General features: G+C 39.6%; 1 protein-coding gene across 2 annotated transcripts in view; it reads right to left on the bottom strand.

Annotated features, from left to right (window-relative positions):
* PANK3 (pantothenate kinase 3) overlaps positions 1-27,048 on the bottom strand; it is a 49,292-nt gene extending 22,244 nt beyond the window's left edge. The window contains exons 1-7 of one of the 2 annotated variants that reach the window (XR_004056334.1): positions 26,672-27,048; positions 14,181-14,533; positions 11,231-11,484; positions 8,757-8,933; positions 5,642-5,765; positions 2,972-3,097; positions 1,699-1,893 (exon numbers count right to left, since the gene is read on the bottom strand). Coding sequence is in view for 1 of the 2 variants with exons in the window: in XM_010358191.2 (XP_010356493.1) it covers positions 1,843-1,893; positions 2,972-3,097; positions 5,642-5,765; positions 8,757-8,933; positions 11,231-11,484; positions 14,181-14,533; positions 26,672-26,699 (1,113 nt within the window). In the remaining variant the exon portion in view is untranslated. Of the gene's footprint in view, positions 1-46; positions 1,894-2,971; positions 3,098-5,641; positions 5,766-8,756; positions 8,934-11,230; positions 11,485-14,180; positions 14,534-26,671 lie in introns of those variants that run through there. The other variant, XM_010358191.2, reaches the window with a different exon arrangement.
* Positions 27,049-27,612: the final 564 nt, after the last annotated feature.

The raw sequence follows: 27,612 nt of genomic DNA, 5'->3' as shown, positions 1-27,612 counted from the left end.
GGACAGCGTGGTTCTAGAACTACCTCTTACAAATGAACACTATCAGTGTCCTTGAAAAACTTTCTTATTTGAGCTAGTTTATTTTATACAAACAAACTGTATTTCTTATTATTCCTGAAAGATCTCATATTGGCATCCTGCCATTTCATTGTAGTGCCTATCATTTTTCCATTGATACTGATCAAGTTGCCCAAGACACATCTTCCAACATAGAGGAAGTAAGAGGAAAAAAACCCTTTTGGATAGAATCTATTAAAACTCATCCCACTATTCCTATGTACATAAGTAACACTGCGTCTGCTGAGTGGAATTTGCATTCGGAACTTCAAAATTCAGACTCATCTACCTTTCCAAGTTAGACAGCTGGGGAAAGAACTTCCTAAATCTTAAGGATGAGGGCAGAGGGCTCAACCCCACTCCAGATTCAGGCAAGGGGAATAGGAAAGAGTGAGATCAGAGCGTGGTGGCGTCTTGCGGGGGCTCCTTTGATGGGGGCTGTGGGGGAGTGGAAGGCATTATTTTAAGGGGATAAGAAGCAAATGGAAGACTTGCTCCAACTCTAGAGTTTTCATAGAGTTAGAGGAGGTGGAGGGATTTACTCCTGCCATGGATCATGGGCACTTCCGTAATCAACTCCTGGTTTTGCACTATTTTTATAAATGGAGATTGGACCTTGGTGACAGCCTCTCTTCCCCTTTTCCTATGTTGCTCAATCTTCCTTTCCCTCCTAGGTTCTTACACATTTCAAACCCTTGCCAGTAACAGCATTTTAGTTATCAGTTCTCACCATTCCCTCTGGTGGTTGAGCCTTTGGATAAAAATCCACATGGCTATGGAGTGGGTTTTGTTGGAAAAGGTGACCCTTCTCTAACTGCACCTCTATTTCTGGCTCCTCAAACAGCGAAGGGTGATAATAAGGCATGGTAGAGGTTTTCCCATTTTTCAGTGACTAGATTGTGAATATTTCCATATGATTTTTCTATTATTAATGTTACTGTGGTTGTTTTAAAATAAAAGCTCCTAATGTACATATGATCAAAACAAACAAACAAAAAAGAGCACAGTGAACTCAAATCATATGCCATTACAATAGTCCCAGGACTTCATTGGACCGACTCCCAGTAATTAAGCCTCCAATCTTAAAATGTTAAACATTTCAACGTGTACTGACTAATTCCTGTAAAATACAGAAAGTGCAACATCACCAAACGTGTATTTCCCAGGATTCATTTCAGAATTCTCATGAAAATTTAATAATAGTATTTCAGTTAATTATGGCATTTGAGAAAAGATACTTATGGGGAAAGATCACATACATGCTTTGGGTGATATGTTAAAAAAAAAAACTATAATAATTAGTAGTATTGCCTTAACATTTCTAAAATCACATAAAAATGATCATCTTTGATTGCCATTTCAATAATTTTGGATACAGGGTATGTTATTTTCTGCTCACTAGTAATCAAAACATAAAACAGACTTATAACAAATATTCAGAGTCGATTATTTTCATAAGCTAAACATTTCCGAGACTTTAAGATTTGTGTTTGAGCATACAGTACTGCAATGTTGGCTACATAAAATTAAAAAATTTTTTCAAGAGGAAGCTCAATAATCAGAGGCTGTATTGCATTTAAGGATTTAACACTGGCTATATACAAAAGGGAAAGCATTTCAATGAGAAATACTTCACGTTACCAAATTCTCTCCTTTAATATGGCAACATTCAGCAGCTTATGCTACTCTTCTATCCTTTGGTTCCCAGTGACAATGCAGTAATAATGCCTCTGGTTTTAGTTCCTCTTGGATGACATTTATTAGCAGAGAGAGAGACCTGATGCTTTAGCTGAAATTTGGCAGCCCAAGAAGTGCACCAACTGCTCCAAAGTATCCCTGTATAATCGAAAAATAACTGTTATGTAGTGCAGCTTTTAAATTAGCATATAATATTAACCACTTGAGAACACACAACTATGCACAATCTATCTGTTTAATAATATCTGGAAACCTACCAATTTCTGCGTTGTTAGCTATTATAAAAAATTTTCTGAATCTGTATTCCTGATTATCTACACAGCTTTGAAATATGTATTTTTATTTATTATTATTATTTTTAGAGACATGGTCTCACTATTTTGCATAGGCTGGCCTTGAATTCCTGGACTCAAGTGGTCCTCCCATCTCAGCCTCTTTAGTTGGGACTATAGGCTCACACTGAAATATGTATTCTAAAAGTGTGGCCTTTAGACACTAAAGCTTCCAGGACTGTAACAGCAATTCTGCACCCTCTCCCCTTTACTTAATAAACAAACTACCTTCCTCTGGCTGTGCCTGACACACGGCATGCCATGTGGAACTGCACAAGGGCACACCATTCTGATTTGTATTGTGTGAGCAGTGACAATGAGACACGGAAGCTTTTAAGAGCAGAATAATTTGAATCTGTGTTACTAATTTGTAATGATACAGCCATTTGACTTTGATCACAGAATGATTCAAGTTAAGTTAATCCAAAACATTATGTGGACTGATAATTGCTCAGATCAGAATTTAACTGCATGTAGTAAATGAATACCAAAAAACTTGGGGGTGCCTAGCAGGTTATTCCAATTCTCTTCCCCACAACTGAAACTGAAGTGAAGGAACCAATATTCTACCTAAGGCTGGGCACGGTGGCTCACACCTCTAAAGGATTGCTTGAGGCCAGGAGTTCTAGACCCGCCTGGGCAACAAAGACAGATCCTGTCTCTACAAAAAATATTAATAAAAATAAATTAGCTGGGCATAGTGGTGCATGCGTGTGGTCCCAGCTACTTGGGAGGCTGAGGTGGGAGGATTGCGGAGCCTTAGGAGGAAAAGGCTGCAGTAAGCCATCATTGTGCCACTGACCTCAAGCCTGAGTGACGGAGCAAGACCCTGTCTCTTAAAAAACATGCTATTAAAATTCACAAAAAACATTTTCCTACCATACCTCATGTTCTAGAAACAATGCTTTTAGTTGACCTTTTGACCAATAATCCAGTGCATACGCCAGAAGTTTCATTGAGAGGGTATTGACACGTAAAAAGTTTCCAACAAAGACAACTCTGTTTATTTTCTAAAAGAAAAGAACAAAGAAAAAACTTGTAAAAATAATTAACAGATTTTACAATATAAAAGGTTTCAAAATATTTATTTAAAGATGTAAACAACAACTACCCTTTATCAGTATAATACCTACTACATTCCTGGCATATAGCTCTATAATCCTGAGTATTCAAAAATTAGTTCTGCACACATCATCCAAAATCCACAAAACGTATAACACCAAGAACCCTAAACTATGGACTTTGGGTGATGATGATGTGTGCACAGGGTGATTGACTGTAACACATGATCACTCTACTGTGGGATGCTGAGGATGGAGGAGGGCTGTGTGTATATGGAAGGTGGTATATGGGAACTCACTGAGCTTTCCACTTAATTTTATGTGAAACTAAAACTGATCTAAAAAATAAAGTCTACTTTTAAAAAAAGGTTCTAGAAAGACCCTAGCAGATGATTTCAGGTGAGACTTGTTTTTGAAAATGGCCAATAAATAGTCCCCTTACAAAGTCATTTGGAGACACATTATTGATGTGATTTAAAAAAAAAAAAAATCAAAACATGGTAAGTACTATAAAATGCATTTAGAATAAGTAGCAAACTTGTCCCATATATTGCAATGCATGTTGAACAATTACATGCAACAGTGGATTCTATAGAATTGGAGAGTAATACTGACTGGGGCACTGGCACGTGCATTCCTCTAGGATTCTAGCATTCTTTCTCCATCCCCTGCCTGATTAATCAAATCATTCTCTCTCTGCAAAGATTCCACACTAATTTGGTTTCTTAGATATCTCTATGATTAGCAAATCTTAGGGGAACTGGTGTTTGAATCACCAAAAAACTTATTTCGACTTTCACAATATACTGACTTTTGAGTAGAAATCTTTGTACATAAGTTGGGATACTATAAACCATGGCCTAAATCATTGTTAACTCAATTGGTCAGTGGAAATTTAGACATAAAGGGCTAAGAATAAAGGCTTCAAATTTTTGTCAGCTCCCAACATGGCCTACTAGTAACTCCATCAACCAACTAACACTTAGGTTTCTCAAGTTATTAAAAAACTGGGCCGGGCGCGGTGGCTCAAGCCTGTAATCCCAGCACTTTGGGAGGCCGAGACGGGCGGATCACGAGGTCAGGAGATCGAGACCATCCTGGCTAACATGGTGAAACCCCGTCTCTACTAAAAATAGAAAAAAACTAGCCGGGCGACGTGGCGTGCGCCTGTAGTCCCAGCTACTCCGGAGGCTGAGGCAGGAGAATGGTGTGAACCCGGGAGGCGGAGCTTGCAGTGAGCTGAGATCTGGCCACTGCACTCCAGCCTGGGCCGCAGACTCTGCCTCAAAAAAAAAAAAAAAAAAAAAAAAAAAAAAAAAAAAACTGATGAGATCAAGTTCTGGATTTAAATATAGAATAATTCAGAGGATTTGCATAGTTGTTCTCTCTGCTGGAAGCTTTCTCCCCAAAATGTCTACGTGCACAGTTTCCCCCTCACCTTCTTCAAATCTCTGCCTAAGAATCACATTTCCAAGAAAGCTTTCCTTTAACCACTCAATTACTTGGCAATTTGTCCTCTACCACTCTCTGCCCTATTCCCAATCCTCTTTATCCTGTTTGATGGTTTCTTTTTAAAAAAATAGCATTCATCACCTAATACACACTAAACAATTTACTTAATATGTCACTAGAATGAATGCAAGCTCCACAAAGCCGGATCTTTGTTTTCTTCGTTAATATATTCCAAATACCCAGAACAATGTCTGGCATCTGGTATAATAAATATTTACTCAATGAATAAATGAATGAATGAACAAATGAAAGGTTCCTTCAAAAAGCATATTTCCCAATCCATTTAAAGTATTCGATATTTATAAAAATTAAATGGGCAAATATATCTATTATTATATAAGGAAGCTAGAATTAAATATATATATTCTCTTCCAAACAAAGAATCCCAACTATATGGTCAATCTAACAGTATATGCTTTTCACACTTTTCTTGGAACAATAAACACCACTCAAATATCATGAAGAACAGGTCTCAATGCCTTCATAGCCCTGTACAATGCTGCTTGATCCATATGCAACAAGGCAGCACTGTAAAGAAGCCGAGGGCAGTAAGAAAACTTCCAAGAATTTCACTAACCAAATGCAACATTAAGCACTGGTGGTATAGTGGTGAGCATAGCTGCCTTCCAAATGCAATAGTAAGACTAAAAAAAAAAAACGCTTTCACAAAGTAGTTACCTCAAAATATCTTATGCTTAGAATTTTCTTTTACATCCTCAAGGGATTTAGGTTGTGTTTTTCTGAAAAAAAATTCTGAATAAATTTCTCCTATTTCAATTTTAATTATCTGCTACTTTCTTTAAAGGTAATATAGCAATTGGGTTCATAACATATATACCTAATGAGTCTTGGCGTTTAATGGACTACATCTCAATCCCAGAGGCCTCCTTAGGGAAAGTGAAGAAGCCCTGCTAGGTGTATATAGGACTCCAATTCACATTTTTGATAATTTGAGTTTTGCGGTTTTTTTTTTTTTTTTACCTCATTAACAGCACACATTCGTGCCACAGAACCAATGTTATTGGTGATAGTAACTAAAGTAGCTCTTGCCAGATCTTCTTTACTAACAGATTCTCGCTTCTCTTTATAAATCATATTCCCAAAACTGCAGAAAAATGAAAAATAAAGTCAAATCTGCTTAAAACAAGCAACATTTTACATATTAACAGATATATCTATAACTTGGATATTTTTATAAAATTAGGACCAAAAAGTAGAAACACATAGGGATAAGATCAAAACAACCTAACAAAAAAAATCTATGCAAAAGTAAAGTAATACCTTTCAAAGAATTAAGGTTAAAATGACATCTCAAAAAAAAAGCATAGTTATTATAAGAAAGCAAAGATTACCAAAATATCTTCACTTTTAAACCTGATTCAAAACAAATCAACAAAGTCAAAATTACAAAATGTTTCCAAAAGTATCTCAGCTTTAACTTCAAATTCTTTCTCATTCAGTCACAAGAAACATTTATGACATACCAAGCTTTGTGCTGGAGATACAGATAGTCCCTCAAACAGAGAATTAGTCTAGTGCAGCACTGTCCAATAGAAATAAAATACGAGTAATATATAATTTCATATATGTTCTATTAGCCACATTAAAAAGGTAAAAATAAACGTGAAATTAATTTTAATTGTACATTTCATTTAAGCCAATATATCCAAATATCGTCATTTCAACATGTGGCACTCAAATGCCAAGTGCCTGATGTGACTAGAGGCTACCATAATGGACAATGCAGGCCTAGATACAAAAGACAGCAAGAGAAGCGCTAACAGTAACAGGGAAAAAAACAAACAAAGGCTAACCTCGGAAATACAAAGAAAAAAGTATCTTTTATTAAGTGGTAAGAGAAAAAAGTTTAAGAAGGTATGAGGCAGGGCTTTTCAAAGCCAAGGGACCAGAAAAAGCCAGACAAAAAGAGAAGGAAATCTTAGGCAGAGGCAACTAAAGGTTAAAGGCACACAGAAATGAGAAATGAAAACATCTATGAAATCACAAGATGTTTGGTCAGAGTGAAGCGTCTATGTGAGGGAGAGGCAAGAGATATTACTGAAGAGTGAGACAAAGTCCACTATCAAAGGACACTGGATTCCCTGACAACTTGGGGCACACAAGCAACAATGGTTAGGAAGCATAATGAGAGACAAGACTGATAAATAACAGAACAGTAAATTTAAAATATTTAGGAATCAACTTAAAAAGCCATGTATGGACATATTTGGAGAGGCCTTTTTAAATGTGTGAAAGGCACAAAAGTAGCCTTAAACAGACAAGCTAAGTTCTTCAACAGCAAGACTTACTATAAAGATATCATCTGTCCAAGTTAATATGTAAACTTACTGAGATTCCAAAAAAACTTTTTGTAATAGAGAAAATGCTTGCCAAATTTATACAGAATATCAAGCAAAGAAGTGAAACTAGCCCTTCTAGAGATTAAAACATACTTTTTATGCCTCTATAAAGCTGAAAGTATAATGCTGGTACATCAACAGAACGAAAAGCCAGCATATGTAAAAAAGCCATCTCAAATCAGTGAAATAAAGATGGATTATTAGACATTAAGGCCTTCTGGAAAAAAAAAGAAAAAGAAAAAACCCTGAAATATGAAAGCATGATCTGTAACTTACAAAATACCCTAAGATAAACTATAAGTAAATCAAAGATTTAAGTATAAAAATACCACCATTAACATATTAGAAGAAAACAAGGGTTTATTCCTTTATGTATTTGGAATGTAGAAGACTTACTTACTATGAATCAATATCCAGAAGCCATAAAAGAAAAGACTGATAAATTCAACTGTATAACAATCGAGCAGAAAAGTAGAACATGAACAACAACTCACAGAAAATAAAATATGCAAGGCTCTTAACCCCAGTGTTGGTAGGAGAAATGTAAATTAAAATTACATTAAGGGCCAGGCGCAGTGGCTCAGGCCTGTAATCCCAGCACTTTGGAAGGCCGAGGCAGGTGGATTACCTGCAGTCAGGAGTTCAAGACCAGCCTGGCCAACATGGTGAAACCCCGTCTCAACTAAAAATACAAAAAAATTAGCTGGGCATGGGGGCGGGAGCCTGTAATCCCAGCTACTTCGGGAGGCTGAGGCAGGAGAATCACTTGAACCTGGGAGGCAGAGGTTGCAGTGAGCCAAGATGGTGCCATTGCACTCCAGCCTGGATGACAAGAGTGAAAGTCTGCCTAAAATAAAATGAAATAAAATAACATTAAGATACCATTTCTCCACCAGATGGAGAAATGCAAAAGTCAGCACTCTACTGGTGAAACAGGCACTTTCATTTACTGCTGGTGAGAGTGAAAAACAGCACCGCTCCTTTGCATAGTTAACAATATCTCAAAAATGCATTTGCAATCCAACTTTTGGGTTTATCCTACACATGTATAACAGAAGGACAACAACATGTAAAGATTTCTAGGCTATATGGATACTTTAGAATATATATACTATGCCATATAATGGTAAATTACCTTTTGTATATGGGGAGAAAAGTAAGAATATGTATTTGTACATGCATCGAGAAACACTGGAAGGACACTCAAAAATTAAGAAAGAAAAGTTTCCCACAAGGTGTACTCAGGGTAGACTTCTTAATGTATACTTAATTTTTTTTTTTTTGTTTTTTGGAGATGGAGTCTCGCTCTGTCGCCCGGGCTGGAGTGCAGTGGCCGGATCTCAGCTCATCGCAAGCTCCGCCTCCCGGATTTATATGCCATTCTCCTGCCTCAGCCTCCCGAGTAGCTGGGACTACAGGCGCCCGCCACCTCGCCCAGCTAGTTTTTTGTATTTTTTAGTAGAGACGGGGTTTCACCATGTTAGCCAGGATGGTCTCGATCTCCTGACCTCGTGATCCGCCCGTCTCGGCCTCCCAAAGTGCTGGGATTACAGGCTTGAGCCACCGCGCCCGGCCAGTATACTTAATTTTTAAATGACATCAATGTTCAAAACTTGGAACCTAAAATGGGTAAGAGAAAGCACCCTTACAACTTTCTGTTATACTGCTTTCCAAAAACATAAGTAACTTGAATTACTTAAGTTCTATAACTTAAATAACACAAATGTTAAACTTACCTAGATGCTACAGCCCAACCTGGCAAACCAAATCTTTCATAATCTCCTCCATAAATATCACGGACCAGCTTGTCAGCTTGTGTGCTATCACCTTTGGATGCCATTTCAAGAGCCTCTTCAAAACTTTCACAGCCAGTCAATAAACTGCATAAACCCAGAAAGGTACCCCCTCCAAGGCTAAAGAAAATAAAGAAACTTGCTAAGTTGCATTTATACATTGTATTCTTTCTCTAAAGTAAAAGAGTGGATCATTCATGTATTCAATAAACACACAGAAAAAACCTATGACTAACGCTAAGTGCTGAAATAACATAACGAAGGCAACAAAAATTGTTTAGTAAAACCAAACTTGTTAGATCAAAGAATAAACCAAAGGAAAAAAAAAATCACTTGGTGGAAGTAAGAGGAAAGACCTCTTAAATATCTCCCAAAGTCTTCAGCTAACACCTTACACTCTGTAGTTACCAAAACTAAATTTTTGTGTGAGCATTAAAAAGGAATAAATGTTAAAAATCAGTACCATATTAATTACAAAGAGAAAATCTGTAATTTTTCTTTTGAGACAGGGTCTCACTCTGTCCCCTCAGGCTGGAGTGCAGTGACCATGATCATAGCTTACTGCATCCTTGAACTCCTGGGCTCAAGCAATCTTCCTGTTCCAGCCTCCGCAGCGGCTAGACTACAGATGCACACTATCACACTGGACTAATAATATATGTATATATTTTTGCAGAGATGGGGGTCTCACTATGTTTCCCAGGCTAGTCTTGAACTCCTGGTCTCAAGCAATCCTCCACTTTGGCCTCCCAAACTGTGAGAATTACAGGCATGAACTACCATGCCCAGCTTTGTAATTTTAAATGGTTTCCAAGAAATGATTTTGGGAAAGGCTTATTTACTTGGTCTGACATGGATGAAATCAATTCAATGTGATACATTAACATTTAACATGACCTACACATAAATACAATGAGTAAATTTATGTCCAGCTGGCCAACACGTCAATTACAGAAATTTATTTGCTTCTATTATTCTTTTGGATATGCTCACAGAATGAAATCATATCTAACTCTTAAACTCTAAACCTTTGCTCCCTAGTCTCACCTAAATTTCCAGGAAGTTCTACCCCTGAATCACTGTTGGATTTAGTTAACAGACTGAACTTCTTTTAGAGTTAACCAAAGAAGGTAATAGTAGTGTGTGATTCTTTGGCATAGAGAATTACAACAGAGGTGAACTTTTAACCACTATAAAAATAAAGTACAGGCCGGGCGCGGTGGCTCAAGCCTGTAATCCCAGCACTTTGGGAGGCCGAGACAGGCGGATCACGAGGTCAGGAGATCGAAACCATCCTGGCTAATACGGTGAAACCCTGTCTCTACTTAAAAATACAAAAAACTAGCCGGGCGAGGTGGCGGGCGCCTGTAGTCCCAGCTACTCGGGAGGCTGAGGCAGGAGAATGGCGTAAAAAACCCGGGAGGCGGAGCTTGCAGTGAGCTGAGATCCGGCCACTGCAGTCCAGCCTGGGTGGCAGAGCAATACTCCGTCTCAAAAAAAATAAAATAAAATAAAATAAAAATAAAAATAAAGTACTAATTAAATATAAGTATAATTTAAACAGAATTACTACTTTAAAATTAAAATGAGTTTTTCCACAAACCAATCTAAAGTATCCCAAAATCTTTCTTCCTTAAACAGGAATCTTCACCTCTCTGTAAAAGTTGATAAAATACATAAAAGAATCATGAGTTTTAAATCTTACTTCTCATTCGTATTTCAGGTATTACAGAGAAGTATGTGGGCTATTTGGGAACATTAATGTTATCACAAAAAGAAATCACATTAATTCATCCTATAAGAATAAATTACAATGTTCCCCAATACTGCAGTTTAAATGCTCATTTATTCAGCACATTGCAAGCTAGAGGTTTACATATATTAATATCTATTAAAAAGTGAAAAAATAGGTAAAGAAGCAAATACTTTGGAAAAAAGAACAAAATATAAACATAGTAAAGTTTTAAAATCAATAGAACACTGTTGCTTCCAAGTAAATGCTCTTCGGTTAAATTCTAGAAAAAAACGTTACCAGACTCATTCTAGATAAAAATTCACTTTTACTATTATGGAAATTTTGATCCCAACTGATGCAGACTAATAAACATTTAATAATTTCAGTTTGAGTCTTGATATATACATCCTATAAAAATACACTATCTGTTGGCTGGGAGCAGTGGCTCATGCCTGTAATCCCAGCACTTTAGGAGGCTGAGACAGGCAGATTGCTTGAGCTCAGAAGTTCGAGACCAGCCTGGGAAACATGGCACCCTCTTTCACACACACACACACACAAATTTTTGCTGTTGTGCAAAAACATGCTCTTTTACTGGTGAAAATGGCATTATTATACTGATTTCATAACTTCTGTGTATAAAACAATGTGAATGCAGCAATACAACCAAAAAGGTCACTACCTTGTCCCAGTCACTCGTTTATAGTTGTCTTTGGAATGGACTGCTAAAATACTGACTCCTGAGCCAATGTTCACTACAAGCAGTGGATAGGGATCATCCAGGTTAAAAGGCATCTTTTGGCATCGCTCAGGTTCTGAGGCATTAGCAAAATAATAGCACTCGGCTTGTCCATTGAAACTGACAGAGTCTATATACAGCAAGCCCTTTACAAGGCAGTCAAGTTCATCCAGTTTGTGCAGGTGGAGGTTTCCAATCTGTTAAGAAACAACAACAACAACAAAACAAAAAAGGATGACATTCAAAAACACTCGACTCAACTAAATGATTTTCCTGTATTACTTTACAAAAATTAAAAATAATCTATGACCCCCACATTTTCATTTTGTTTCATGTCAAAATCTCTTTAGAGATTTCACCTAGTCTACTGGTCCTCAGTGAGGGTGGTATCACCTCACTGCTAGCTTTCTAAATGATGGGGAGGAAGGAAGGACCAAACTGACATTTAGTGGGCAGGGACTTGCGATGTCAGACATCTTTAATAGGTGGGACATTTCTGCAAACCAAAGAATTATCCCATCTATGCATTATCTTTGAGTGTTCTGCCAGTCGTTTTTATAGTGGCAGTAGGAAAATTATTTATAATTACCTGAGGCTAGAGAAGAACAAAGTTATTTTACCTATCTGTCAGTGTATATAAATACAAAAGTATTTGTCCCATGGATTTATTTATTTATTTATTTATTTTATTTATTTTTGAGATGGAGTCTAGCTCTGTCACTCAGGCTGGAGTACAGCGGCATGATCTCGGCTCACTGCAACCTCCACCTCGCGGGTCCAAGCGATTCTCCGCCTCAGCCTCTCGAGTAGCTGGGATTACAGGTGCCTGCCACCATGCCTGGCTAATTTTTGTATTTTTAGTAGAGATGAGGTTTCACCATATTGGCCAGGCTGGTCTCCAGCTCCTCATCTCAGGTGATCTGCCCACCTTGGTTTCCCAAAGTGCTGGGATTACAGGCGTGAGCCACTATACCCAACCCACATAGTTTTAAATATATACTATATTTGCTAGGAAATGAACCCCCATATAAAGCAAGGGAATATTATACTTCTTACTGTTTGGAATTTTACCAAGTGTTTGTTTAGCATGTTGGAGGGTCATGTCAACAACAGCAATGCCATTTATGGTATCTGATTTTCCAACAGAACATACCATATCAATCTGGCATGTGTAGCTTTGGTATTCATGATCAATCTATGCATAGGTGCAAGCATATAACTACCTCATGATGTCCTCTGGAATGATCATACTGTTTGTTCATCTACCCACTGACAGGTTAATTTCTGATTAATCACTGATACCTTAATCTCCTGTCTTTGTATTATAGTTTGAGTACTAGTTTGAAATTATTAAATTCATCATTTCAGGTTAGTAAAAAGTGTATTATAAGACATTTGTGATAAAACATTGTAGCTTAGATATCAGTTCCTCTGGGAACCTCTTCAACTCTCTAGTTGTTGTTACTCCTCTGTGTTCCCAAGGCACCTCTTTTCATACAGTACTATAGATCGTTATCTCAAATTATAAGGGTCTCGCTTCTATGAGCCATTTAAGTTATTTATATTCCTTTTGAGACAGGGTCTCATTGTCACCCAGGCTGGAGTGCAATGGCTCAATCACAGCTCACTGCAGCCTCAATTTCAAGAGCTCAAGCAATCCTCCCACTTCAGCCTCTTGAGTGGCTGGGACTACAAGCACAGGCCACTATGCCAAGCTAATTTTTTTTTTTTTTTTTTTTAGATGGAGTCTCACTCTGTCGCCCAGGCTGGAGTGCAGTGGCATGATCTTGGTTCACTGCAAGCTCTGCCTCCCGAGTTCATGCCATTCTCCTCCCTCAGCCTCCTGAGTAGCTGGGACTACAGGTGTGCGCCACCACACCTGGCTAATTTTTTGTATCTTTAGTAGAGACGGGGTTTCACTGTGTTAGGCAGGATGGCCTCCATCTCCTGACCTCGTGATCCGCCCTCCTCGCCCTCCCTAAGTGCTGGGATTACAGGCGTGAGCCACCGCGCCCGGTCCAAGCTAAATTTTTTATTTTTGGTAGAGACAAGGTCCCACTATGTTGCCCAGGCTGGTCTCAAACTCCTAGCCTCAAGTGATCCTTCCACGTCAGCCTTTATATTCCATTAACAGTATTTTCTTACGATTTTGAGAAATTAAATTATTCACATTTACATTTTCAAGAAAAACAAATTTCAGTGGTATTCCTAAATAGAGCCACTCTTTATTCTAATAGAAAAGACTAGAAGCCTGGCAAACCACTCTTTGAACTCTCATTCTAATGGAAAAGACTAGAAGATGGCAAACTGCTAACAGCACATAACTCAAAGCAATACTCATAGTTCTCCTGCCATATCCATTCAAACTACCCCATCTGACACAGGAACATGGCAGGATTGACAGTGTAAAAACAGAAAAAAAAGGGTAACAGATTTTCATTCCGGTGTCTATCATACTAACCAAAAGACACTGGTTTCCAAACTTAGGGTTTGGGAAGGAGATGGCCCTAGAAGATTAATATTATTTGAATAAGCAATATTCCAAAAACCATGTAAATGTAGGATAACAGTGAAAATAATTCAAGTTTCATTTATATCTGGCTTTGTACACTGCCAAATTCATTAAAGTCCCCAAATTCCCTTTTTATTGTAGCTTTGTAGCATAGTCCTAAACAAGTTTTACCAAATATTATGTGCAACAAGATGGCTAAATCTGGGCAATTTTTAGTTATCCCAAAAAAGTGTTTAAAACGCCCTAAGTGAAAGGCAATCACGGATACATATTTCCCACTGTATGTGCAGAAAGAATTAAGGAACATGCTAGATGGAAACCTACTCTCATATTTAAAAACGAACACGTATCAATTTTCAGTTTTGAGTAAAAGATACCTACTGTGCGAAAATCTTTTTCAAACTTGTAAGCACCACCTCCTGTAGCACATAGCACCGTTTGCAATGTTGAGAAGTTTTTATCTCTTCCCATTTGGATAAAAGTAGGCAGGTCCTGGGTTGGAAACCTGATAAAGTGCAAGTTTCCTCTTCGGCCAAAAAGTGTTAAATCCTTCAGTTCAAGGTGTACATCCCGAATGCCGGTGGATCCATATGCTACATTAGAAGTCAAATATTTCCGAATACTTTTTAAACTCTCAACTTCTTCTTGTTCTTCCTCTGCTGTGATATCAATAGGTTCAAAGTACGAGAGCTTTACTAGAGTTCCCCCAATGTCCATGCCAAACCATGGGAAAGCTATGGGAGGAAGAAAAAAAAAATTATATATATATATATATCCATTTTAGAAACACAAATTAGAAACTAGTTAATTAGTCACAAACTTCATTTACTCTGAGTCATGCATTCAGGCAATAATACGTATTGGGTAAGACACATGTTCCATGTGGAACTCACCTTTTTCCCTTCAAAGTTTTATTAATATATTTTCTAAAAACATATAGGGTGCTTAGAGTTGACCCAGGATCTTTTAATTCCTGGCCTGGTAGGCACTCCTTTTCATTTACTACATACTTACCATGTGCTCCAGGGATGAGAAAAAATTCAGATCATTTTTTTTCCCCAATAAATAGGTCATCACTAAGGGCATGAAAATCTTTGTTTCTATAAACATTTTAATACAATAAAACTAGCCTATAATCACTTCAAGTAACCCAGGATAACAGCATCTCCTTAAAAAGCAATTCCTGCCAGGTATGGTGCTTACGCCTGAAATCCCAATACTTTGGGAGGCTGAGGTGGGGGGCATTGCTTGAGGACAGGAGTTTGAGACCAGCCTTGGCAATATAACAAGATCCTATCTCTGCAAAAAATTTAAAAATTAGCTGGGCGTGGCAGCATGCACCTGTAGTCCCAGTTATGGGAGGCTGAGGCTGCAGTGAGCCACGTTTGCACCACTACACTACAGATTAGGTAATAGAGTGAGATCCTGTCATAAACAAACCCAAAAAGCAATTCCCTTCAGTAAATAATCATTATCTCCTCTACACCAGGAAACAGGAATGCAAATGAATACGATAAAATACCTGCCCTGAAGGAGTGCTCAATGTAGCAGGGGAATATAAATAAAACACATTAAGAGGCATACGTCAATACAGTTAAGGAACTAGAAAAAGGGGGAAGTCTGAGGAAACAGAGGACCTTGCACACTTAGCTAAAGAGCTTAGACTTGAACCTCTTAGACAATGGGAACACTACTGATGTTCTAAGTAAGAGAGTGGCACAGTCTACCTTCAAATTAGAAAGCAAACAAACTTTCTACTTTGGCAGTGTACAGGATGATATAAATGAGCTGCTTAAGATGTGCCTGTAAAGTAAAGCCGGCAATAGAGGCCATCTTAAGTAACACCCTCTTGAAAATAATGGTATAGACCATTTACAAAAATCGTATCATTTAAAAACAGATTCCTCACCTCTTACCTCAGAGGCACTGGACAATAATCTTGAAGAGTGAGATATGGGATGCCATTAAAAATTATATACTGTATATATTCGGAAGATTACACTATAGTCAGATCTAAATGGCATTTGAAAATCACTGGCTTTGGTCACCTGATTTCCTTCAGGCTATGACATTCAGTTTCACAACGTGATTTCCTTATATTTATTGGCCATAATCCTCATACAGATACAAAGGAGTATTTTACAATTGTTCCCAAGGCTGGAAGGAAAGCCAGTATTATAATATTAAGAATTACAAAATTCAAATTTTTAGAATTAGTTTAAAACACAACTGATTCAGTTCTCCATAGAATTACAGCTAACATTTACTGAGTGCTCAGTATCTGTCAGATATAGGCTCATTTAATCCTCAATACCTCCACTATGAGATTGCTCTATTAAGTGTATCACTTAGACAAGGAGGCAAAGCAATTACAAACTTGCCTGAGGTCAAACTGTTAAGTGACAGTGACAAGATTCCATCCTAAAAATATATATTTCTATTCTCTGGGATCTTAACTATTATGACAGAGACTCAAAAAGAGTTTAATACTCAAGATACATGGATTAAAATGTCTGGCAACAAAATATATTTAGCAGTTTTTATGTAAAAGTTGTCATAAATTATTTCTAAAATTCTACTTTCTTACTCATTTTACTTGATATGTGTGTGCCATTACAAGACCAAGAACATATAATTCAATGAGAAAGAAGTCTATACATTTCTCCATTTTATAATTTACACATTTACTAAAATTAGTATATAAGTTTGAATATGAGGAAGGAGTAATCCTCATTATCTTCTTTTGGAGAAACAGTTCGTTCATCTTTATATTTGAAACTGAAATTACAGATCTGGAACTACATTACAGATAATCTTAAGAAACAGTATTCTGTATTCTGGAAAGGTACTTCCCAGTGTAGGAAGTTTTTTAAAAAAGTAAAATGACATTGGACCATAATTTGGGAAGCCAGGGGAAGTTGAGCCCAAACACAATACTTTCATCATGTCACCTATAAACAGGTATAAATAACTAAGCAACATAAGCAGAAGAAAGTGACTAAATTTTCTGTTTTGTCTAGTGACTCGCAAGAAAGGCCACCTTTTTTTTTTTTTTTTTGAGATGGAGTCTTGCTCTGTCGCCCTGACTGGAGTGCAGTGGTATGATCTCAGCTCACTGCTGCCTCCGCCTCCTGGGTTCATGCAATTCTCCCGCCTCAGCCTCCCAAGTAGCTGGGACTACAGGCACGCACTGCCACACTCAACTAACTTTTTTTATTTTTAGTAGAGAAGGGGTTTCACCATGTTAGCTAGGATGGTCTTGATCTCCTGACCTTATTTTGTGTGTGTGTGTGTGTGTGAGAGAGAGCAACATGGCTGTTTATTTCACCTGGGTGCAGGTGGGCTGAGTCCGAAAAGAGTCAGCAAAGGGTGGTGGGATTATCATTAGTTCTTATAGGCTTTGAGATAGGCCGTGGAGTTAGGAGCAATGTTCTGTGGGCAGGAGGTGGATCTCACAAAGTACATTCTCAAGGGTGGGGAGAATTACAAAGAACCTTCTTAAGCGTGGGGGAGATTATAAAGAACCTTCTTAAGGGTGGGGGAGATTATAAAGAACCTTCTTAAGGGTGGGGGAGATTACAAACTACACTTATCAGTTAGGGTGTGGCAGAAACAAATCACAATGGTGGAATGTCATCAGTTAAGGCTACTTCCACTTCTTTTGTGGATCTTCAGTTGCTTCAGGCCATCTGGATGTGCAGGTCACAGGGGATATGATGGCTTAGCTTGGGCCCAGAGGCCTGATATTCCTGTCTTCTTATATTAATAAGAAAACCAAAACAAAATAGTGAAGTTTTGGAGCGGTGAAAAATTTTGGGGGTGGTATGGAGAGATAATGGGCACTGTTTCTCAGGGCTGCTCCGAGCAGGATTAGGAGTGGCATGGGAACCTACGGTGGGACAGATTCAACTGAAGAAAGATTTTGTGGTAGGGGGTGATATTGTGCGGTTGTTAGAAGGAGCATTTGTCATATAGAATGGTTGGTGATGGCCTGGATACAGTTTTGGATGAATTGAGAAACTAAACGTAAGACACAAGGTCCGAATAAGACAAGGAGAAAAACATATTAAAGAACTAAGATTTGGGAGGACCCAGGACATCCAATTAGAGAGTGCCTAAGGGGGTTCAGCATAATGACTCGCTTGGTTGGCAAGTTTTTGGGCTCTATCCTTGACAGGGTCCTCCTTTTTTTAAGTTGGAGGCTGAGCTTAGTGAGGAGTGTTTTTAAAAGACCATTAGTCCATTCTACCTTTCCTGAAGATTGAGGACGGTAAGGGGTATGAAGGCTACACTGAATACCAAGAGCCTGAGAAACTGCTTGGGTGATTTGACTAATAAAGGCCGGTCTGTTATCAGACTGTATAGAGGTTGAAAGGTCAAACCGAGGAATTATGCCTGACAAAAGGGAAGGCCGCGGTGGCCTTCTCAGACCCTGTGGGAAAGGCCTCTACCCATCCAGTGAAAGTGTCTACCCAGACCAAGAGGTACTTTAGTTTCCTGACTAAAGTCAGGAAAGTCAATTTGCCAGTCCTGGGCAGGGACAAATCCCGGAGTATGATGTGTAAGGAAGGAAGGGGACCCGAACAATCCCTGAGGAGTAGTAGAATAGCAGATGGAACACTGAGAAGTGATTTCCTTAAGGATAGATTTCCACAATGGAAAGGAAATGAGAGGTTCTAAGAGTCAGGCTAGCGACTTGTAACCTACATGGAAGAGGTTATGAAATGACGATAGAATAGAATGGGCTTGTGAGGCTGGAAGGGGTTGATCTCCTGACCTTGTGATCTCCTGACCTTGGTGTCCCACAGTGCTGGGATTACAGGCGTGAGCCACCGTGCCCGGCTAACGAAGGCCATCTTAAGTAACACATGCTTGAAATGAATGGTAGCAGTGATACTAACACAGGGTAAATTCACACAGGTGTTTGCCTGGACAAACACACTTAAAACAATAGGAGCAGGTCTCTTTATCCCATAAACCAGAGATTCCTTCAGAAATGTCCCAATCTGGCCGGGCGTGGGGCTCACACCTGTAATCACAGCACTTTGGGAGGCCAAGGTGGGTGGATCACTTGAGTTCAGGAGTTTGAGACCAGCCTGGCTAACATGGTAAAACCCTGTCTCTACTAAAAATACAAAAATTGGCTGGGCTGGTGGCGCATGCCTGTAATTCCAGCTACTTAGGTGGCTGAGGCAGGAAAATCGTTTGAACCAGGCAGGCAGGCGTTGCAGTGAGCCGAGATTGCGCCACTGAACTCTACCCTGGGCGATAGAGCGAGACTCCATCTCAAAAAAAAAAAAAAAAAAAAAAAGTCCCAGTCTGTTTAAACAACATGTTATGAGGACACTTTTCAATGGGCATTAGATAAAACAAAGGCATCCTTCTGATATTAAATAGCCAAAATGAATTCTCCTATTTGACTGACGGTTGACTCTAGAAGATTTTGTGGGGCAGGGGTGGAAATCACTATTGCCACATCAAGTACACTCTAGGATAAAAAAATTTATACAAGGTGAGATTAAGCTAAAAACCTTTATTTTTCAAAATTCAAAATATATTTTTAGAAAATATCTGCAGGTTTTCTTTCTGTACTTTGTGTCAAATAAACATAGGTGTTAAAACAGACATGCAAATATAAAAATGTTACTCAGGGAGCAACTACAAAGCTAATACATCACCAAGTTTAAAGTTTATGCCATTTTTATTTTCAGCCAAAAGTCTCTGCTCCCAGGTTTATAAATATCTGAACACTGTCATTCTCGAAAGCAAAAATCTCAATTAACACTTACACAAAGAACTTTGAATTATTATACAAAACCATGAATTAAGTTTCAAAGGAACTTTAACATCCAGGAAAAGAGTTCAAGTTTATAGACTAAATATTAGAGAAATAAATTATCTACTTTTCTAAATCTATGAATAGGTACCAAAGATTCTGACTCCAAAGGTATATCAACAATCAATTCCAAAATACATACTTTGGCTACTCAGTAACACATACAGTGAAGCATTAAAGACAAACACATAAAAGGTGACAAAATATCCGTAAAGGTTGAATATCCTTAATCCAAAAATCTGAAATCAAAAATCTGAAACCTTTTGAGCACTGACATAAGGCTTCCAAGGAAATGCTCAACAGAATATTTCAAATTTCAGATTATGGATGCTCAACCTGTAAGTATAATGTAAACATTCCAAAACCCAAACGTAACTGACATCTGAAACACTAAACACTTCAGGTCTCAGGCATTTCAGATGAGAGATAATAAATCTGTATTTTGCACACACACACACACACACACACACACAGAGAGAGAGAGAGCTGGCAGTAAAAAGGCTCATTTATAAGTGACTGAAATCCTCTTTTTAAAGTCTGAAGTACATGAAAATGTTCATGTTTACTGACATTTTCACAAAGAAAGAAAATGGCTATCTAGGTATAATAAATCATTAAATGATGAAAAACAAAATCCTTCCACTGCTTCTTTAAAAGGGTTTTCAGGCATGTTTTTTTGCATGAAAACAACCAAAAGAAAACTTCACTGAACATTATGATATACCGAAAAGAAAAAAAAAAAAAAACTTTAAACAAAAAGTAAAACTTCCTAAACAAAGCTCTATTTTATCTTATTACACGTGTTAAATCTCTCATGTGTGGTTTTTTGCTTTTTGTTTTTTTTTTTGAGACGGAGTCTTGCCCTGTCACCCAGGCTGGAGTGCAGTGGTGTGATCTGGCTCACTGCAATCTCCGCCTCCCGGGTTCATGCCATTCTCCTGCCTCAGTCTCCTGAGTAGCTGGGACTAGAGGCGCCTGCCACCACGCCCGGCTAATTTTTTGTATTTTTTAGTGGAGATGAGGTTTCACCGTGTTAGCCAGGATGGTCTCGATCTCCTGACCTTGTGATCCGCCCACCTTGGCCTCCCAAAGTGCTGGGATTACAGGCATGAACCTGATCCTCATGTGTTTTTAAACTCTATTAAATACTTCAGAATACTATAAAATGTGTACACAAGGCATAAGTATGAACTCATAAACAAATTATTAAATTTCAAACTTGTGACCCACTTATTACTGTATTAGACTAGAGAAACACAATGTTTTATAAAATATTGTAAATTAAATTGGAAAAACGATACTATTATCTTAAGTTACTGCCAGAAGAGGTAGGTTTTTTAAAAAGTCAACAATGCAAAAAGCCCAAGACTCATTTCACATCTAGTCTACTAGAAATGTGTTCATTCCTTAAGTGCTGTTTTTAAAGAAAGGTAAACTAGAGAGGCTATCCTGCAGATGATGACTTCATAGTAACCATAATATGCAAACCAGAAAATTGCAGTCTCCTTCTATTATTTCTAGCATATATCAGTTATGACAATTTTCTCCTTAAATCAACAAAGTAGGGACTGAAAGAGAACTCAGCCCTGCTGTAACTTCAATTAAGGAAAAAGAAAACCTGGTGTGGCTGGTAATGGCCACCTTTTACACTGAAATCCTTTCAACAGACTTCAGAAAGTAATTTCTCTATGCCAGAAAAATAATCACTATTAAAAAGCACGAGATGCAGAACCTCAGCAAGGCCAAAAAAAAAAAAAAAAAGGGCACAAAGAAGGCAGCACGAACAGAAGAGACATAAATTCTCAATTATGATACATTCCTATCATTTGGTAAGTGGTCTGATTACCAACATATATTTTCCAGTATATCTACAAAATACTTATAATTGATATATTGTCACCAAAATAAGGGGAGGGCATGAAGCTCAAATTTTACTTATTTGCAATGAAAATATGAGGAAATATACAGATATTAAGTACAACCACAGGTCTACCTAATAGTTCCATGAGGTAAGAAAAACACCAGTTTCCCAGCCGGGCGTGGTAGCTCACACCTGGAATCCTAACACTATGGGAGGCCGAGGTGGGCGGATCACCTGAGGTCGGGAGTTTGAGACCAGCCTGGCCAACATGGCGAAACCTCGTCTCTACTAAAAATACAAAAATTAGCCAGGCACGGTGGCATGTGCCTGTAATCCCAGCTACTTGGGAGGCTGAGGCAGGAGAATCGCTTGAACCCGGGAGGTGGAGGTTGCAGTAAGCCGAGATCACACCACTGCACTCCAGCCTGGGCGACAAAAGTGAGACTCCATCTCACAAAAAGGAGAAAAATACCAGTTTTCTAAGAAATCAAGCAAGTATCTACATATTTATAGTTTTGTTGCTTCTGGCCAAGAGACCCTTGAAAAGTAGGTCACCAGTGCATAAGCAGCCTACTTACAGCATATAACCTAAACATATATATATATATATATATATTTTTTTTTTTTTTTTGAGACGGAGTCTTGCTGTGTCGCCCAGGCTGGAGTGCAGTGGTGCGATTTCGGCTCACTGCAAGCTCCGCCTCCCGGGTTAACGCCATTCTCCTGCCTCAGCCTCCGAGTAGCTGGGACTACAGGCGCCCGCCACCACGCCCGGCTAGTTTTTTTTGTATTTTTAGTAGAGACGGGGTTTCACCATGTTAGCCAGGATGGTCTTGATCTCCTGACCTCGTGATCCACCCGCCTCGGCCTCCCAAAGTGCTGGGATTACAGGCTTGAGCCACCGCGCCCGGCCATAGATATATATATATTTTTCAGAATAAAACATTCCTTGCTAAGGTGGAAAAAAAAAAGAACCAAAATACACATTTAAAAAGCAAAACAAAGCACACATTACACAAATGTAAGCACTTTGATGGTGGCCAACATACAGTCCCAGACAGTGAGAATTATTAGAATCTCTCATGATCTGTTCATTCTGCCTTTAACAAAATAATAGCTCTTATTCTATGTCTCAAGTGGTCTCATGAGAGTTGATATTAGTTCCCCATATGTAGCAAAAATATCTCAAACTACAAGAATGAAGTGCTATTTCTTACTAGACGCATTATATATACAAAAGGAGAAATCTTGTCCAATCACCTTTTAAAATACTAAACAGCAGAAGCTATCTAGCCACAAGAGCAAACTGTTAATTTCTAACAAGGTGTGATAAACTTGGTATCCTACTAAGTGTCTGCTAAGGAAACAAGGAACAATCACTAAAAGAACTATTTAATTGCTACTGGTACCATGCAGATTTCAGACTAAAGGGATCCTGGCCAGGAACGTGGCTCATGCCTGCAATCCCAGCAAGAGGGTCGCTTGAGCTCAGGAGTTCAAGATCAGCCTGGCAAGGGCAACATGGCAAAACCCCATCTCTGCCAAAAACACAAAAAAAATTAGCTGGGCATGGTGGCGAGCACCTGTAGTTCTAGCTACTGGGGAGACTGAGGGGGGAGAATTGCTTGAGCCTGGGATGCCAAAGTTGCAGTGAGCTGAGATCGCGCCACTGCACTCACTGCACTCCAGCCTGGGTGACAGAGTGAGACCTCGTCTCAAAAGAAAAAAAAATAAAAATGGGGGTGTGGAGAGACACTAAACTAAATCAGGACTTAATTGTTCTTTAGGCATAAAGGGAAACCAATGTGAAGAATGCTCGAAACATAGGGTATTTTAAAGAACAAAATTCTAAAGTGAGCATGTACACTGGTATATTCTAGATAACGCTTCAACTTCCTGGATAAGACATTTCACTATTCTCAATAATCATTCCAAACAAAAATGGTTTTTGTTATGAAATAGACTAAGAAAATAATCATCTTCACACCTTCAGGATTATGATTCCTTAGGACAGCTTCAGGTGTTTTTTTCTTTAGTAAATTAGTTATTTCTAAGGGGAGCTATATTAGAAACTACTACCCCAACTATCTACTGGGAGTGATGACTCTTATATTACAACTGAGTTTACAAACGGGCCAATCAAATGACACAGACACAAACTACAAATATATGCTATACCATTTTCTCTGGTCTTAACAAAAACTTCAAGTACCTTACCACTTGGGGTAACAAAGAACAAACTCAAAACCTACATCACATCACACTTAAATATATGTATCACCTTTTACTATCACTTTGTTAATCCAGCTACATGCTATACAGGTAACCCAAACACAATCTTAAAAATCTGTACCCTAAGAAATCATGTCAGGCAGTGAAGAGAGTAACACAGGATTGACTTTCTCCTTCCTTCGCCTGGGGTTGAATTAACACATAATTTCAAATGCTAATCTTCCAGTTACACAATTTAGAGGATGAAATCAATTCCTTTTTAAATTTTCTGGTTAATATATGCATTCGGTATATAACCTGTTAAGATATTGATAATGTATTTAGAAGCAATATTTTCTAACACTTAGGTGAATAATGTAAGAACACATGTGAAGCCAAGGTCATTTGTTTAGCCAATATAATATACAGCTTCTTCTAGTATGCAGTTAAATGATGCAATGCATATAAAGAAAATGCCATACACATACTATGTGATCAATAAATGTTATAATTATGCCCAAAAAACCCATACAGGTATTCAAAAACAAAACAAATATATCTTTTGTTAACCTGAGTGATTTAAAGTTAAAATAATAATATTATTATTATTATTTGAGATGGAGCCTCACGCTGTCGCCCAGGCTGGAGTGCAATGGCGTGAGCTCGGCTCACTGCAATCTCTGCCTCCTGGGTTCCAGCAATTCTCCTGCCTCAGCCTCCCAAACAGCTGGGACTACAGGCGCATGCCACCAAGCCCGGCTAATGTTTCTATTTTCAGTAGAGAAGGGGTTTCACCATGTTGGTCAGGCTGGTCTCGAACTCCTGACCTCGTGATGCACCCGCTTCGGCCTCCCAAAGTGCTGGGATTACAGGCCTAAGTCACCGTGCCCGGCCTTATTTTTTATTATCCGGGACAGTTCATGGTTGAAACACCTTTCCCACACGCAAAACGTGATGTTCCTTACTTTTACTACAAACAATAGACAGGAAAGTCACCTTTTGCATATAAAAATATTAGGCTTCTACATCATAGTAAGTGACCAGATTTTCAGCATGATTAAATTTTAAGATTAGTGGTCTCACAACGTAACACAATGTTGTAATAATCAACTTATTTGGGGAAAAAAAGGGGGTATTCTCTTATTTCTCAACCTCATATGTATTTTTAAGACTTTAGCTGGGACTACAGGCATGTGCCACCACGCCCAGCTAATCTTTTATACATATACATTTTTTGTAGAGACGAAGTCTCGCTACAGTGCCCAGGTTGGTCTCGAACTTCTAGCCCCCAGCGATTCCTCTGCCTCGGCCTCCCAAAGTGCTGGGATTTCAGGTGTGAGCCACCATGCCTGGCCCTATTTTATGAACTTCTCATAATAATCTTTATAATCTCTTCTAAAACACCTTTGAAGGGGGTGGTACTTATACCTGATTATTAGTTTGTTCAAATCTAAGTAATCAAATCACTATCACGACAAAAGAAAATAATCACCACCAGAAGAGTCAGAATTTGAGTTGGTCATACACTGTTCATCAAATGGAAATTCTAAGAGAAGCAGAGAAAACGTATGCATAAGGGAAAATGTCCAAGTGTTCTAATTACTGCACCTGTTCAAGATGCATTAGTTTAACTCAGCAAATGTAAATTCGAAGTCTCTCTATATTACCACTATTTTATAGACTTTTTGAACAACTATGACAAGATCTATTGTTATAAATAATTTTTTAAAAATTTTAATTAACAGATGAAACTACCAGATAAAGTACTTAGACAATGCCCTACGGGTGCAGGAGAAAGAACGCTGTATTATGAGTCAGTCCATTTAGAGTTATGAACCTCATAGCACATGGCTGGGTATATCCTGGGAAAAGTTACTCTGGGGCTAAGTTCAATTTCCTCACCTGTAAAGTTAAGACCAAATTACCTTACAGTTAAATAGGAATTTGTAAGTTTTCACAGTGTTTTGGCTTGTTGCCTCTCAGGTGAGTTTTACAGGAACCCTGATGGACGGGCAGGGAAGGTGTCAGCGCCCTGTTTTATAGTTGAGGATTTCTTAACAGTTAAGAGATCACATGAAACACTGTAAAAACAGCAAAATCATCAAGACGATGAGCATGAATCCCCACATTCCTAGTCCTTCTGGGAGGCAATAATTGGAGTGACAATCACAATGGCTGAGTGATTAAATAAGTCAATTACTGGAACAAAAGGTTTTTAAAAGACTAAACATAAAAGGAAGCAAATGAAAAGTCGACCTTTCTAAAAGCATAGTAGGATTTTTTTTTTTAAGTACATACATAGAAAGGTCTCTACGGGTATTCACCATAATATTAACAGTGGTTCGCTCCGGGTGCCGGGAATACGGGTGACTATCTTTTTTGTTTATCTGCGTTTTCTAAAACAAACATGAACTAGTCGATATTCCAAACAAAAACAAGCCAAAGCAATTACACGCTGGCAGGCTGCATGCACGTACGTTTGAAAGCTCCAACTGTAACAACAGTGACAACTCCCAGGAACCCACTGGCATTTCAAGGACACCAGCAGGAAGCCCGGAAATCCGTAAAAACAGGTGCTAAAAGCCGCCAGCGCAACCTGACAGCCGCGACCGCAACCTGACAGCCGCGACCGCCTCTTTTCAACCTGAATTCAGGGGGAGCTGGAAGAGGAGACTAGTCTAGTTTGACAAAATCCGAATCAGAAATTTCCTCTGGCACCTCCCAGATCTCGAAGAGAAAGTGGGAGGAAAGGCTAGGGGGCGGCAGGCATTCACCATGCATGAATGGGGGGGATGGGGAGGACGGAAGCCTCGAACTCGTGGCTGAAATGGTCCCTCCGCCCCCATCTCGGACTACGCGCCGGCGAGGAGCAACGGGCTTGGAAGCAGGCCGCCCAGCCAAGGGGCTCTCAGACGGGGCCCAAGGATGCCCTCCCAACCCGGCAGACCCCAGCCCCCATCTTACAGGGTTTCTTGGCATCTTTGATCTTCATGGCGTCGGCCCGAGGGGCGAGGGACGGCCTCCGATCCGGAGCACTGAGAGCAGAGACTGCGACTCCGGAGGTGGCTGGGCCTCGCGGCGAGGCCCGGCCGGTTCCTCCCCTCAGGCCGGGAGGGGCCGGCCTAGGGCGGGGCGGCGGCGCCTGAGCAGATGCCCGGCCCAGGGGGCGGCCCCCCACCCCCGCGAGGGGCGACCGGGACCGAGCAAGCTGGGGAAGGCCGCCGGCCTCGCCGCTCCGGGGCCTCCCCGCAGCCGCTCCAAACAAAAGGCCCCGGTCCCGGGAGCCGCCGCCGCCGCCGCCGCCGCACTGAGAAATAGCCCGCCCAGGCCGAACGCCCACGTGATGCGAGCCCCCTCGCTCCACTTCCGCCTGGCTGCTGGGGATTGTAGTTCTCCAGGTCGTGAGGCCCCGCTCTCTGGCTGTAGTTGTGCAGATGGACTACAAAGCCCAGGATGCATCCCGGCCCCTCCTCCGAGGCCCCTCAGCTTCCGCAGATCGCCTCAGAGTGGTCCCAGCGAGAAGAGGGCCGGGTCTTAGTCACGCCAGCGAGGAGGCGACCAATGGTGACTGAGATGGGCGGGCTGGGGAAATCGGGTTCAGATATCAGCAGGTCGTGGAAAGAGAAGAGGGAATGAACTCTTCGCGGGGATTGTCATAGCTGTTTGACCATTCTCAGACTTCCCTTTGAGGCAGGAAAGCTGGTCCTCTGGCCATGGAAACCGCTAGAATCAGAGCTCTAGAGCCGTGCTTTAGATAGACCCTTGAGTACATTGGCGAATTAAAGTCATTCACAAAGGAATCCTCTTGCTTAATAGAGACACCTTGAATGTTAGGGTCGGAATGATAACAATAGCAGGCATAGAGGTAACATCTATTGAACGCTTTATGTCCATGGGACTCTGCT

This window comes from Rhinopithecus roxellana, chromosome 3 (genome assembly GCF_007565055.1).
Source record: "Rhinopithecus roxellana isolate Shanxi Qingling chromosome 3, ASM756505v1, whole genome shotgun sequence".
Classification (NCBI taxonomy): Eukaryota; Metazoa; Chordata; class Mammalia; order Primates; family Cercopithecidae; genus Rhinopithecus; species Rhinopithecus roxellana.
This window is presented reverse-complemented; position numbering and strand designations above follow the sequence as displayed.